Source organism: Glycine soja, chromosome 18, assembly GCF_004193775.1.
Source record: "Glycine soja cultivar W05 chromosome 18, ASM419377v2, whole genome shotgun sequence".
Lineage (NCBI taxonomy): Eukaryota > Viridiplantae > Streptophyta > Magnoliopsida > Fabales > Fabaceae > Glycine > Glycine soja.
In genome coordinates, this window is record NC_041019.1 from 50,314,208 (window position 1) to 50,331,092 (window position 16,885).

Below are 16,885 nucleotides of genomic sequence, written 5' to 3' on the forward strand. Positions count from 1 at the left end.
TATAAGAAAATTTTAAAACAATCTCTTATATTTAAGGAGAGATGAAGTATATTATTGAGCGAGAGAACTTTTTATACGCGTGAGAAAGATGATTATTAAGCATCAGATGTTGTCATAATTGACTACTGAAAGCATGAATTAACTGTTTTGAGTTTATTGGTTTTTTAACTTAAAAATCTTAAATTCAAATCTTAAATATATAATTACATTAAAGATAAATTTTAACCGTGATAATAATTTCATCGGATTTGAAAATAATTATCAACTACTTCCGGTAAAAGAAAAGTTATATATATATATATATACATATGAGAGAGAGAGAGAATCCATGTTGTGACATGTGAGCCATTTTAACTAGAACATAATCTTGAAATTAGATTTTGTATCATGTATGTACTATTGGAGTATTGTTGTCTGGATTATGCGATACTGAACAATGTTATGTAGACAATTTTTTGGAATACATACATAAAAAAAATTGTGAATGTATCCCTTGGCCCACCCTTGAATTTAGATATTGTGCAACATCGTTTTTACAATTGGACTTTAAATTATATATTAATGAAAAGTGTTACATATATATATATATATATATGAATCGATGTAGTTTTATTTTTTGTTCAGTTATATGTTTTTTTTAAATATATATCGGTATGATGATTTTGCTCTTTATTTTAATATGAAGGGATATGTCCTCAATTCCACGCAAATAAAGTTTGAGTTAAATATCAAAAAGGAAAAAAATATTCACAAATTATTAAAGAATTTTATTTGGGTAACCCAAAATATGTACGATATACTACTGTTCTCATTTATTCAATGGTGACATTACTTTGAGCAGAAATCTGGCCTTTTTCGAGTGTCTGTCTCTCACGTGCTGCAACTTTCTCTTACTATCACTGACATTGTCAGAGACAATTTTTCTACTGAGCCGGTGAGTAATAACGTAGTTGCTCACTTTATGCCTTTATGGTAACCTTCTTAAGCATACCTTAAAATGTTGACAGAAAAATGGTTTAAAAGCTAAGTGAATAAAAATTTGCATATATTATAAGGTTATATTAATATTACAATTTCATTATATTTATAATCTTTGAAAAATGATTTTATAGTAACAAAATATTACTACTATATTGCTAGTAGTAGGGCACGCCACACGAGAATGGCCAGAAATAAAATAAATTTAGGGACGATGTACTATATATTCAACTCAAAAGTCATTTACCTTTTATATATATACTCATATGAAGACCTTTACCTTTTAGCTCACACAAAACAGTGCCATAGTTTACTGTTTGGCTCGAGAGAATCGAAATAAGGACAAAAATTAAATTTTAAAAATTTGTTTTTAGTGAAAGACATCTGCCTTTTTCCCCCTTGATTGAAGTTTTACAGTTTCTCTTTTAAAAAAAAGTCAAAATTGAGAATTTTAGATTGGATTTTTATTTCTTACATATGCATAATTTTGGAATTAAATTTAAAACTACTTATTTAAGGAATTAAACGCTTTTTGTTCGTGACAACACATCAATTTGATTCATTTTAATATTGAGTATAAGTTAATTAGATGCATTTGATACCTATGTTTACTACATTAGCTTGCATGTATTTAGTTTAACTTATTGTTGGATCATATATTAGTGAATTTTTTTAAAGATTTAATTATCTATTTAGTCTTTATAATCACAATAACTTTCTCTTTTATTCATAATTTTTTGATTCCTATATTTTAAAATATTTCATTTTAATTCCTATGATTAGAATTATTTTTATCCATTTGATCTTTGTTGTCTAAAGTTACCTAATATCATTTGAAATAAACATGGATTAAATGAATCATGCCACCTTCATTTTTCATACAATGTTAGTCGACACTTAACTTAATCCATCTAATCCGCATATATATTATTGAGTTTTATCTTTATGTTGTTTGTGTTAACCCTATTGTTATTCACATTCTAATTAATTTTAGACTTAAATATGAATTTACTTTTTATAAACTGGCATTTTGTTAAATTTAGCCCTTGTAATTTTTGTTTTCTAAATCTCTGTAGGTTTATATTTTTTTAATTTTAGTTACTTTAATATTTTAATTTTATAATTTTAATATTTATAAGTTAGCGCTTTATAAATTAATGAAAAAAAACTTACCGATCCAAAATATATATATATATATATATATATATATATATATATATATATATATAACATATTGACTAAGTTTGTATTTAAGCCTTAAGTTCATTCTCATTGTTTTTTTTATATATCTTAAAGAGAAATATTAACCATAACACACATAACATAATATTTTAATTACTCTATATTATTAACTAAAATTTATCAAATATCATAAATTTACACTAGTCTCATCCATTATTTAATGTTTTAGTAAAAAATTATAAATTATAAGGTAAATAGTCACTTTTGTCCCTCAATGTGTGATTCGCTGATAAATACATTCCTGAAAGATAAAAATACAAAATTTAGTCTTTGAAAATATAAAAAGTGCAAATGATTGTCAACATGGATTGTCAGCATAGGGACATATTTGCTATAATATTTTTTTGACTTTTCATCTTTTCACTCTACTGACAAATAAGTCACTGAAAGATAAAAATGTAAATTTTAGTCCTCAAAAATATAAAAAGTGCGACAAATATATTCGAAAGTATAAAAAATGTGACAAATATTATTATTATTATTATTATTATTATTATTATTATTATTATGTATTTGTAATTTAATGCTCCTATTCGTTTAGTACTTATACAATATATTTTTTAAATTATCTTTATATATATATATATTATTTTAATTTCTTTGTCAAACCTTAATGTTTACTGTTAAAAAAAACTTTATCTTATATCTTATAATTTTATCAGATTTTTACTAAATTTTTCACTTTTAATCTTTAAAATTATTCTATATCCTAATTCCAACTTAAGTATCCTTATATTTAGATTGAAAATAATATGTCAAGAGTTTTGAGTAGAAAAATACAATCGCATGCGGGACCACATTTATTTATTTTAAAAAAAGAATTTAATCAACTATTTTCTTAAAAAAATCTCACAAAATTTAAACTAGATAAAGCTAAAGTGAAATTCAAAGTCTTTTTCCTTAATCAATAAAATGTATATACATACCTCAAATATGAAAAAATCTTTTGGATAAACCTTATGTGCTTCCACTCGAGACAACACTTATTATACATAATATGAAATGAAATGAAAACAATTACTAATAAATAAAGAATCCAAATAAATTTAAATTAAAAAAATACAATAATGCTCAAACTAATACAGATGTTAACTTCAAAACAAAAAAAAATTAATACAGAGATTTATTCTTTATTTTTGGGACGTAGAGTTGCATCTCTCGCTAATTTAAAGACTGTACCGACCTTTCATTTCATTTGGCATATTGTGGCATAATATGTAATAAAGATTAATAATTAATTGAAGAAACAAAAAAATTCAAGAAATAAAAGGCTTTTATTTTTTTAAAGGGTAACTCAATTTTTTTTAGATCATAAAACTAAAGAAATTTATTTTATTTTGAAAAATAAGTAGTTATATTGATTAATTAAAAAACTAATTAGCAATTTGATAGATGGATAAATAGATAAATAATCAAAGTATAAAAATTCAAATTTTAAGCTGTATTTTACTATTTTTTTTAATCTCTTTTTCCCTAACTTCACTCCTATGCAATTCATTATTAACGTCCAGATATATTTGTTATATTTTTTATACTTTCGGGAATTAAATTTTGTATTTTCATCTTTTAGGGATGCATTTGTCAGCGGAGTGGGAAGATGAAAAGTTAAAAAAATATTATGACAAATATGTCCATGTGTTGATAATCCATGTTGGCAATCATTTCGTGACAAATTTGTCCCTCTGTGCCACATAGGCTATTTTATGAATGGTGACGGATACTACCGAATATATTTGTCACACTTTTTACACTTTCAGAAAATATATTTTGTATTTTCATCTTTCATGACACATTTGTAAGCGAATTACACATTGAGAGACAAAAGTGACTATTTACCTTAAATTATAATCAATAATAAATGATATTAAAAATATGCTGTTAATTTTTTTAACCTAAAAATTATGTTACCTTGAAAATTTTCAATTTAACTTTTCTTTATATGACCGTTAGTTGCTCCAACTCATACAAGACGATTACAAAGATTCTATCTTCAAGGTTACGAACGATTATGCAAAAGCTTGTCAATCCCTGCCAAAGCAGTTTTATACCAAATCGCAGTAGCAACGACAATATAATTATCGCCCAAGAGGTTATCCACTCAATGAAGAATAAGAAATTAAGGTGGAAATGGATGGATGGTGATCAAGGTAAACCTTGAGAAAGCCTACAATAGGCTCTCAACTGGGATTTTATTCGAGAGATACTCTCAGTGATATTGGATTTCCCTTCCATTTTGTTAACATGGTGTGGCACTGTATATCTTCACCAACCTTGTGCATGTTATGGAATGGTGAAGCCCTAGACCCTTTCTACTTTCTAGCCTTCTAGGGGTATTGGGCAGGGGATCCTATCTCCCCCTATGTATTTGGTCTTTGTCTTGCACGTTTTTTCCACCATTAATGTTGCAGTGGATTAGAAGCATTGGAATAAGATACCTTGGTATTCCTTTACAACATGAACACATTTCAAAACAGACCTATGAGTTCCTTCTCGATAAAGTGCAACAGCGCTTGAGTAATTGGAAGAAGAGGACACTCTTTTAATTTGTGGGACGATTAGCAAAGTCAGTGGTTTAAGCTTTGCCCACTTATGTGATGCAATCTATGCTCCTTCCTATGTCCGTGTGTGATGAAATTGATAGGAAGTACAGGAATTTTGTTTGGGGGGATTCAACTGAGAGTCAGAAAACTCATTAGCTTGGATGGTGTTTGTATGCCTAATTTCTGGATGACAACTTTGTCATAAGAGGAAGGATACTATTGGGTACAGGTTATTCGGGATGAATATAAGTGTGGTCAAGATCCTATGCCTATCATTGATGATCTGAGAAAAGGCACTAATTTCTGGAAGGGAATCCGAAGTTGCAAGTAGAATGTAGGTTCTAATTTAAGGGTTGCATCCGATAAGGATTTTAAAGGATTTTAATTTTTTTATAAATTTTTTTTATACTATTTAATTAAAAAATTTAAATAATGTAAATAAGTTTTGTAATATTTAATTAAGACTTTTAAGATTTGTTAAGGAAAATAATAAAATTTAGTGATATTCAATTAAGATTTTTTATAAATTATAAAAAATCTTTTAATACTCAAAAATATAAAAATTTCAATAGATTGTTATGTAAAAAGAATTTCAATGAATTTTATCATACTTAGTATAAAATATTTATCAAACAATCTCATATAAATTCTTGAGATTTTATTAGATTTTTTTTCTTTTTTCATTGGTTACCAAACTTTTTTTTTCTCATCACACATAACCCCTTCTCCAGGATGAGTGTATTATATATATTTCTCCTATTCTTTCGGAATAAAAGATTCCACATATATTTCTCCCCTGTGTTCTTTTACCTTTATTTTTCAACTTAAATTAATATTTGTCTTATGTGCTAAGACAAATCATATTTTTCTTATATCGGCTATGTTCATTACTTGTTCGATGTAATATTTTTGTGACTCTCACCCTTAATTTTGTCATTCACATAGCTCAATAACCCTATTATCAATTTTTCACCCTCACTATTCCCTTATAGCGTGTGTTTATTATTGCATTCCATTAGATTTATCATGAAATAATTATATTAATTAAACAAATTTAGAAAATCATCGTATAATTTTAAATTTATTGTTCAATCTAAAAGTGAGAATAAGATGTTATTGTAACAAATATTTGCATAGGAAGACATAAAGTTAAAATCAATATAGTTATTAAAAGATTAAAAAAATTATATTGGTTTTACTTTTTTTTTTATCCAAATCTTATCATTTCTTATTATTTTTTTACTAACTCTTATAATTTTGAATATATTTTTAAACCGAAAAAATTACCGGCTGAGTCGCGGACAATGTCGCTTTCTTCAAGACGTTAGGGAACCTTTCTAGAATTACACTCTCTTACTTGACTTGAAAAGTTACTCTAATAGTCAACCGAAAAATATGACTTGAAAAGCCACTCTAAGAGAAAGAGAGAAATATGAGAGGGAGAAAGAAAAGTTGAGAAAATGCTTTTAAGTGGAACAAGAAAAAATAAAGAAAGGGACTCTATATATATATAGGGAATGAAACACTATTCAAGTGTTTACTCTGAACGATATGAGACTTAAAGTTTTTTTTTTCTTTTCTTTTTAAACTTTCATCCATTGTCTCATTTGTTCTATCATTCTTATAATATAAATCCATTAAAATTTAAACTATCATAAAAATCTTTAAAAAAATCTGATAAAATATAATATTCTTCCTTAATTTTTAAAACTCAATATTTTTTTTGTGTTAAAATAAATTTTTAAAATCCTAATCCAATACATTTGATGCATTGGTAATGGGAGATCAATTGGGAGGATAATTGGGTTCCAAATCATGGAAAGCTATCCCCTTTGTGCATAAATACAAACATTTCATTGCCTGGTTGCAAAGTGTGCTTGTGTTTCTTTGTTGATAGTGAGAGATCTTGGGATCTTGAACGTCTCAATCTTTTGCTCTCTCCCCAAGTAGTTGAAGATATCAGAAACTTTAAACCTCCTATTGGAAGTATGGATCATGACTTTGTGCAATGGAGAAGAACGGTTGATGGTAGTTTTTCCACGAAATCTGCTTTTGAGAGCCTCATTGATCAATCTATTCAAGTTCATGAACCCTCTTAAGCTTATCTAGAGGTGGCATGGCCCTGAACATATTAAATGTCATCTTTGGAAAGTTGCTCGTGGAATCTTAGCCATGAATGATCTGAGATACAATCATCACCACATGTCAGATATGCCCGACTGTACTAAGTGTGAAGGTGCTAAAGAAACTTTGCTTCGTGTTTCTTGCGACTGTTTGGATGTGATGAATGTGTGTGGCAGACGTTTAGGAGTGTTTGCGATCAAAAGTTCTTCTTGAATGGTCCTTTCATTGACAATTTAAGAAGCATCAAGGTCCATGAATTTGGGCCATGGAAGCAAATTTAAAATAAACTGTGATGGCGCAGTTAGAGTATCTGATGTGAGATCAGCTTGTGGTGGAGAGGTCCGTGATTTCCAGGGTCATTTTATTATGGGTTATGCTTGTTCTCTTGATCCTTGTGATGTGAATAAGGTTGAAAATATGGCTATTTTCCATGGACTGAAACAGGCTTATGAACATGGGTTATGAGAGCTATTTATTGAGTCTGATTCACAAAACGTGCTTAACTGGCTTGATACATCCTCTCTTCTCTCTAGTAGAGGGTGTTTATCGTATGAGTGGTAAGATGTTGTGATGCTTTTTCTCCTTTATTTTGCGAGAAGGAAATTCAGTGGTGGATGGTTTTGCAAAATTTGGGCAGGGTATTAATGACCCTTGAAAAGTTTTCTTAGAGATTCTTGATTTTGTATCTGTCTTTGTTCAGGAAGACTTAAGTTGTATGTCTTCCTCCTTTTCTAATAATTGATTCTGGTTGTGGGCTTTTGCTGATCATTTCCATTAAAAAAACATATACATTATTGTGGAAGTGTTCTACACTCTAAGATTTTTTTTTTCTTAATTAATCATGTTTTTCAATGTTTTTTGCTTAGTCAAAACTTCGGGTTAAATTAATCCGGTATTATTAAGACCCAATTTCAGTCATACCCAAATATTGTCAACATTCTTTAAATTTAAGATTGAGTTAAATTTTTAAGCTATATTCAAGTCAAAATTTGAGACTAATTGGAAGATAAATATGATCGATCCTAACGTGCCCCGAAGACCCCTTCTGCTAAGTGCCATTGGTATCAATATGAGTACAATTTCTTCTTTCTTTCAAGGAAACATGCTAGTAACAGTATAGTTGAATAAATTATTGTTGTTTGAATTAAAAATCATTTTTTAATCTCGGTCTCATGGCTGGATGGAGACCAGTCAAAATTTACCTAAAGATTAAAATGAAATTTAATATAATTTAGGACATTTTTGATTTACAATTAAAATCCTTGTCTCACATGTTTTAATTCAAATGCAATGAATAAAAATAAGAATCCTATTCTTTTGACAAAAATACTTTTGTCTCAAAAATATTTTTTTTTACCTAATTTCTAAATATGCGCTTAGGTATGTTTGAAAACAAATACCATAAACATACGATTGATTCAAAAGTAACAAAGTTTTTCTTCTCGCATCATATGTTGAACCAATTGTCAACAAAGTTTAAAACATAAATTTTATGATGATAAATAATTAATTAATTATTTATATTGAATGTAAAGTAAAAAAAAAGTATTTTTTTTACATTTTTTATATGGGACCACGATAATTTTATGGGATAAAATTGATTATGTTTGTTAGTGAAACACATACATTATTATAGGTAGATAAACTAAAGGGTTGTAATATAAAATCATGACAAAATTGTAAATTTGGTCTCCCAATTTATTTTTAATTTTGATTTTGGTCCCTCTTTAAAATTATTGACGAATTTTATCCTCCTATTTTATCCCATTACACAATCTTGGTCCTCCAGTTCAGAATTGGACATTGACTGTGACAAAAGAATGTTGACTGTTACGTGTCACGTTCTGATGTTCTGATTGACCAATGATAACAATAGAATATGACATGTGACAGTCATGATTCAATAAGAATGTGACACGTAACAGTCAATATTCCTTTGTCACAGTCAACGTCCAATTCTGAACTGAAGGATCAAGATTGCATGATTGGATAAAATATGAGGACAAAACTCGTCAATAATCTTAAAAAGAAACCAAAATTAAAATTAGAGACAAATTGAGAGATCAAAAATATAATTTTGTCTAAAATCATTAAAATGTCATCTTATGATATTGGTTTTTCCAAAGGGAGCTTGGTTGCATATTTCCTTATAGGCAGTCCCGTTAAACAAAGCGGTTTAGAATTGTTTAATGTGTTTGGAAGGAGTTTTAGATGAAAAGGAAAGAAAGGGAAAGGTCAAGAGTTTAATATTTGATATGGCAGAAAAATCTTTGATTTGATAGTGCAGAATGTTTTGTTCAATGCATTGTACTCTTACGAGTCATGTGCAAAAAAATTCTTTATACTTAAGGACTCGTCGGAACAGCTTAATTCTTGTTTTCTTTCGTTAGGATAGGAATCACGGCACCTAAAAGCACTTGACAGAAATACCAATCCGTACTGTTTGTTTTTCTTAAGAAAATTTAAAACTAATTTAATGGTAACTAAACTTTATAAGTAACATTTTAATAAATCAAAATATTTTTAAACGTGAGACTCGTAAAAATTTAAAAATACTTTGTATGTATACTTCAAAAGTATTTAAAATTTTGAGTCTCACATTTAAAATTATTTTAATTTTATTAAAATGGGATTACTATGGTAATATTGAAGTATTTTTTCCAATTCATTGGTGTCTTACATGGTAATATTGAGGTATTTTTTCACAAAAAAAATGCATAAGAAAATTCAATTTTTGGTTAGAAATGAGAAAACTTCCAACAAATTAATATAAAATAATCTAACACTATTATAATAAAAACACAAATATGACACGAAATGAACTACTACTGTTAGAAGATTAAATTGAAACCTAAAGTTAAAAGATTAAGTAAATATTTTCACTTTTATTTTTTTAATTTTTCATGTAACCAATAATATTGTTAGCAACAAAACTTTAATCAGAAATTATTTTTAGCATCTATTTATTAATAATTAGTAAATTTATCTTAACTTTTGATTAAATGACGATATAAAAAATATTTAAAATGCATTAATTATTCAATGAATTACTCATTTAAAAAGAAAAAGTCATTTTTTCCAGTCTAAACAACATAATCCGGTTATTTTTTGCAACCCAAACATGTACTTTTGTACAAACAATTTAGCTATATAAAAAAAAGTAAAATTAACTGTAATAATTAATTTAAAATGTGTGAGAATGTAGCTGTGTCTCAGTTTCCTTTTTGGTCATTGATTTGCTGCCAGCTTTTTGGTAATGTGTCCGTTGCAGTTTTGACAAAATTTGATAAAAAATGAAATAAGGAGATGAAGTCAAGAGGAAAAAGCTGGTTGCTGATGCCTCAGTTGAAAGCAAAATGTCAAACGCTACGATTCAGATTTTTGGGAACTGAGGTTTGACAGCTCCTCCTCTGCTCCTCGTTCATAGCGACACTACACTTCCTCCCTATCCTCTTTATTTTTATTATACATCAATAACAATAATCAATAATGTCATGTGTCATTGTTTTTCGATTATCAATTCCTACTTTTTATGCCATACTACTACTATACAATCATTTCTACTACTTTATCAACATTTTCATCTTTGTTTATGAAAAATGTTCATTAGTGTCTTATGTATTGGTTAGTTAAGAAATTTAAAGTAAATTACTTTTTTATTAAGACAAAGAAAATTATTATTTATGATTTTTTTATACTCTCACATGATTTACATAATAAATATTTTTATTTTTTAATTAATATCCTAATGACACTTGTTATAGAGTAACAAGATCCTTTTTTTCTTTGAAAAAAATACATTTGTTTATTAATCTAGTGTGTGTTTAAATTAAAGTTTTCAAACTTAAATTTAGATTAAATTAAATTTAAGTTTGTCTCTCAAATTAAGTTTTAAAGTAATTTTCTTTACTCACAAACACATTACTTATTTAATGTTGATAAAAGAATGAAGATAGTAAAATTTAAAAATAACATTGGCCAACCAAAATTTGAGTGTAATTTCGATGTATTATTAATATAGCAAATATATATGGTTTTAAGTTAATTATTTTAAAACTAATAATGTCATTATATATGAAAATTATGACTAAATGTCAGTATAAAAGCTTGTGTATTTAATAGTGAATTCAAATTAAAAGTTTAAAATTTAGTAAACAATATGTAAAGAGGGTTCTTCTGTTAACTATGAGTTGTCATGGGAAGACGACGAAACCGTAGATAAAAATATCTGCCCTCATCCTAGCTTTAATTTCCGATCACAACCCCAACCCCAACACCATTACCTACCACCGTTCCTCCCTCCTTCTTCTTTCTTCTTTCTTCTTCCTTTCTTTCTCTAGCCACCTATTATATACTAACATATCCTATGCCTAATGTCACATTCATCTCAAATACTAAAACTAACATATACTTAGCAACATATAAATAAAATCAAACCACACAAAGACGAGGCACTAACCGCCGTGGCTAGTGCCATACATCCCTCCCCAACACAACACCCTCATTTTGCAACCATCCAAAAGGCAAAAGGCATAGAGAATCGTGTTGGAGAGAGGTGTGTCAATATTGGGAATCCTATAAACCACTGTCCCAATCTTCACAACGTTATCTGCTTGTAACTTTGGCCATGCCCCCCCTCTCCCTACCTACAAATTTCATTTCAAACTAACACCACACATTAACTTGTTTTTAAACCATACCCCCTCTTTACCTTAATTATTAGTATTTCACAAAGCAAAAACACACCGCTAGAATCTCTCAACAAAAAAAAAAAAAAAAAATTTCCATGATCTGAAGTACCTACCTACCCACCCATCATCACTTTTTTCATTAATTCTTCTTCTATATCTCTCTCTCTCTCTCTCTCTCTCACTCACTCACTTTCTCATCCCCCATATATGGCTGCTTGTGCTTTGTTCAGTGCTGGCGGTAACATTACCGAAGATGGCAATGTTAATGGAAGTGGAAGTGCTTCTAGTACTCCTTTGACAAGTGCCTCTAACTCTAGCAGCATGAGCAACGAAGAAAAAAAACACAACCTACATGGTGGTGGCATCATGCCACAGCCTCATTGTGAAAGAAAAATGGTGAGAAAAAGAATGGCTTCTGAGATGGAAGTTAACGTTCACGCAACTCCACCACACAACTCTTCCTCCACAACAAGTGATTATATTAGGTTTCCTCGTCGAAGCAGCACCAACATGAACATGTTAGAAAAAGGGTCCACCAGTACCACCACAGCAACAACAACAACATTAGCCGAAGGTACATGTAATAATAATAATAATAATAATAATAGTAATTGTAGTAGCTATCATTATAATAATAGTAACAATAGTAATAGTGGTAATATTTCATCAAGAGATAACGTTGCTATTCCAAATTACCCCACTGTGACGGTCACAACCAACTACTCCACTATGTTGCTACCTTCATCCACCACCACCACTATCAATTCCTCTGGTGTTGCTCCAAACTACATCACTCACCACCAACACCATCATTTCCAAGGACTCGTTGAAAGCCAGGACCATCAGCAAAACCCTGTGCCTGCAGTTTGTGGATTCTCAGGGTTACCACTTTTTCCATCTCAAAGCCAAAGAAACCGAGACAGCAACAACACCCCCACCACCAACAACATAAGAAACAGTGGTGGAAATATTGTTGACGTGGTTGCTTCTTCTTCTTCTTCTTCTTCCATGGATGACACTTCAGCAGCAGCAGCAACAAGTGGTTGGATCGATGGTATATTGAAGGATCTCATTCACAGTTCCAACAGTGTTTCGATTCCTCAACTAATCAGCAACGTGAGGGAGATCATATACCCTTGCAACCCCAACCTTGCAATGGTTCTTGAATACAGGTTGCGTCTTCTTCTCACTGAGTCTACAACACAAAACAAAAGAGGCACAGAAGGGGTGCCTCTTCCTCCTTCTGTTTCCTCAGTGAAGCTCACGAGCAACCGTGTTGTCGATGGCATTGTTCCTAATTTGCACTTCACAGATGCTTCAGGTGGTGCTGTGGTTGTGAATCAGCACATGTTGTCCAATTGGGGTGTGCCTCAAATCACTCATCACCATGATAACAACACCAACACCAACACCAACACCAACAATAGCAACAACCCTTCAGTTTCTTTGGTTACTTTGCCTTCACCAACACCGCCGCTACCACCACCTCATTATTCACCACCACAAGAAAAGCACCCTCAAGAAGAGGATCTAGCAGCAACCAGCACGGCTGAGGTGGCACTTTCAAGAAAGAAGAAAGAGGAGCTGCGTGAACAGAAGAAGAAAGACGAAGAGGGTTTGCATCTTCTCACTTTGCTGCTTCAGTGTGCAGAAGCGGTTTCATCTGAGAATCTAGAAGATGCCAACAAGATGCTGCTGGAGATTTCTCAGTTGTCAACACCCTTCGGCACTTCAGCACAGCGTGTGGCAGCATATTTCTCAGAAGCCATATCAGCAAGGTTGGTGAGTTCATGCTTAGGGATATATGCCACTTTGCCACACACTCACCAAAGCCACAAGGTGGCTTCGGCTTTTCAAGTGTTCAATGGTATTAGTCCTTTCGTGAAGTTCTCACACTTCACAGCAAACCAAGCTATTCAAGAAGCTTTCGAGAGGGAAGAGAGGGTGCACATCATAGATCTTGACATAATGCAAGGGTTGCAGTGGCCTGGTTTGTTTCACATTCTAGCTTCAAGACCTGGTGGAGCACCTTATGTGAGGCTCACAGGGCTTGGTACCTCTATGGAAGCACTTGAAGCCACGGGAAAACGCTTGTCTGATTTTGCAAACAAACTTGGCCTTCCCTTTGAGTTCTTCCCTGTGGCTGAGAAAGTTGGGAACCTTGACCCTGAGAGGCTCAATGTTTGCAAAACCGAAGCTGTTGCTGTTCACTGGTTGCAACATTCCCTCTATGATGTCACTGGCTCAGACACCAACACCTTGTGGCTCTTGCAGAGGTAGGTGAAGAAAGGGTTTTAGTTTTAGGTCCATTTCATTCATTCATTCATTTATTTAATTCTATTCACTGCATGGCTTTATATTTATGCATTGGATAATTTGCATGATCTAGAGGGATCGGATATGAGCTGGGTGGGGGTTTTTTTTAGTACACGGGGAAATAGTTATAGTACTACTTTTCATGAAAGAATTCCCCAAAAACCTTTTTTCACCTTTATAGGCTCTTGTACCCACTTTATGTCTGCCTTTTTTCTTTTCTAAGGAAGATTGGGAACAATGATTAAGTCTTGTTTTGAATCACTCTCTGCACATATATTAATGGGGAGAAACCAAAAAAGAACTGTAGAATGTATATAGTAAGGATTGAATGACATGGTGATGGGTCTCGTGTATTTATCATTACTAACATTGTCACACTAAATAATTTCAGGAGTTTAATTAAAGGCATGCTACTGTAAAACCAATCCAAAATCTTCTTTGCTATCACCTGTTAAAGTGTTTATTTATTATGAAAGTTAATAAATTTTGTATCTTGCTAACCAAACTCAATGCTTTTAGCATACTAATTAAGAAATTAAAAAAATATTTATTATAAGATCACAGGAGAAAATAGAAAAAATTATGGACAAATAGATACTTATTAACATTTGTCATAAATTCATTTTATACGAAGAATTATGATTGGATAATAGTATAAATATTAAACTTATTGCATGGACTTGTGTTATGCAGGCTGGCACCTAAAGTGGTGACTGTGGTGGAGCAGGACCTAAGCAACACTGGTTCATTCTTGGGGAGGTTTGTGGAAGCCATACACTACTACTCAGCATTATTTGACTCTCTTGGGTCAAGCTATGGGGAGGAGAGTGAGGAGAGGCATGTGGTGGAACAGCAACTATTGTCTAGGGAGATTCGAAATGTGCTAGCTGTTGGGGGGCCATCAAGGACTGGAGAGCCAAAGTTTCATAACTGGAGGGAAAAGCTTCAACAGTGTGGGTTTAGAGGCATATCTCTAGCTGGTAATGCTGCCACACAAGCTAGTCTACTCCTTGGTATGTTCCCATCTGAGGGCTATACCTTGGTGGAGGACAATGGCATTCTTAAACTTGGTTGGAAGGACCTTTGCTTGCTCACTGCTTCAGCTTGGAGACCACCCTTCCATAGTGCCATTACCCATCACAACTAGGCTTTTGTGTTGGCCTTTTTCATCATCATCTCATTATTCTAATCATGTGTAGCATCCACCCCCTCTTTGTTACTTAATTTAGAGAGAGATTGTTAAGGTGATCCCATAGCACGTGATTTTTCTTGCCTAATGTGTACCACTTCAGCAGTAACATATTAAAAAGAAGATATAGTTAAAAATAGGAAACAGTGATATGACCAAATGGTTGAAGGGGTACCCCACTTATTGACATAATGCAAGAAAGTTCTCTTGCTCGGGGAGCACTTGGGAGTTTTTCTAATAGTATTTTATTAAGAGAACTTATAAGGATGTTACTTTTATATTCTGATTTTTAATGGTTACCCTTAAAAGGATGTTACTTTATATTCTGATTTTTAATGGTTACCCTTAAAAGGATGTTACTTTTTATATTCTGATTTTAATGGTTACTCACTTACCCCTAATGAGTGAGTTGGTTAATGGTTATTAGTTGCTGGTTTTCTCCCTGAATAAGTATTACCTGAAGTATACTATTGTCTAGTGTAACTTTTTGTTGCCTCATCAATTGTTGGTTGTTCAGTTTGGTTTGGAACAGTGACTTGAATGGCTTATCAACCGCGTGATATAGAACAAAGGGAAAGCATACTCTAAATTTGGATAGTTTCATTTTTCTTTTCTCAAGGAGTCCTGCTAAAAGAGATCTATAGAAGACAATTCACTGTAGAGGAATCCACATTCATTACTTCTGTTAGGAACATTCAACGGTCTTTTTTGTAAGCACTTTGCGCTTTTCTCTCATTTATAGCATACTCTTTTATTTGTGAGGGAAGGGAGAATTAAAAGCTGCACATTCTAAAGTAAAATGGTACTTTCATTTCTTTGGGAAACATGGCTTTCTTCAGAAAAATAATTGTTTTTATACATTAAAATTTACTAAACGACATCCTGAAAGTAGCAAGCAATGAACTTTATTTGCATTGTAAAACATTGCGATAGAATTAAATAACATTTATACGTTGAAATCCATCACATGTGTAAACATTGTTTAAAGTTTGATGTGTAAATAATCCATTTGGGTATCTGAAATAACTCTTCTCTTACAATTGAAAGTGAATAATGTCGAGATTCAATAAAAAAAAAATGGTCTACAATATTCATCGAGTTATTTCTAGTGTAATGTGAATTCAGTTCCATATATTCGATCATAATACAGCTCAATTCATTTATTATTTTCTTTTTCATTTACGAAGAGGTTAAGCCAAAGTAAAAGACAAGTGTCTCAATTACATTCGTAGTTTGAGCCCGATAACAATTAATTAAAAAATATTGGTGCTTTCTGTATGAAGCTTTTAAGCAAAAATATTTTTGAGATCTACTTTTTATATTTAATAAACATCTTATTTTCAAGAAACTGGTAAAAGAATGTTATAATTCTAAAACAATTTAAACTAATGCACGCACTAATCTCGAATCCATGCCAAACATTATTCCTTCAGTGCCATCCAAGAATTCTTCCCTCTAACAAACATTCTGCAAACCATTAACCATTAACCATTAACCTCAGTTACCAGAGACCACTCTGTTAAGAAGCCTAGGATCCTAATCTTCTACAGTTCAAGACGAACTGCACTCTCAATCACACCTTTCAATCATTTATATTAAATTACACTTTTTGGCCGAATAACCAAAGCGATTTTTACGGAGGTTGTCTACAGTTTTTGCAAAATACTGTAGACAGTCCCAATCCCATTGCCTCAGCATACATCCAGCGAGCAAAAATACCACACTCCGACCTTGGCTCCTACTCCCCATGAAAAGCGTGTTTCACTGATACAGTAAACAATAATGAATTGCAAAGGAGAGTAGTT

General features: G+C 31.3%; 1 protein-coding gene across 1 annotated transcript; it reads left to right on the forward strand.

Moving 5' to 3' along the window:
* Positions 1 to 11,200: 11,200 nt before the first annotated feature.
* LOC114397521 (protein SCARECROW-like) lies at positions 11,201 to 15,406 on the forward strand. Its single transcript, XM_028359590.1, has 2 exons — positions 11,201 to 13,851; positions 14,585 to 15,406. The coding sequence occupies exons 1-2, from the start codon at positions 11,783 to 11,785 to the stop codon at positions 15,036 to 15,038; spliced, it is 2,523 nt and encodes an 840-aa protein (XP_028215391.1). The 5' UTR covers positions 11,201 to 11,782; the 3' UTR covers positions 15,039 to 15,406.
* Positions 15,407 to 16,885: the final 1,479 nt, after the last annotated feature.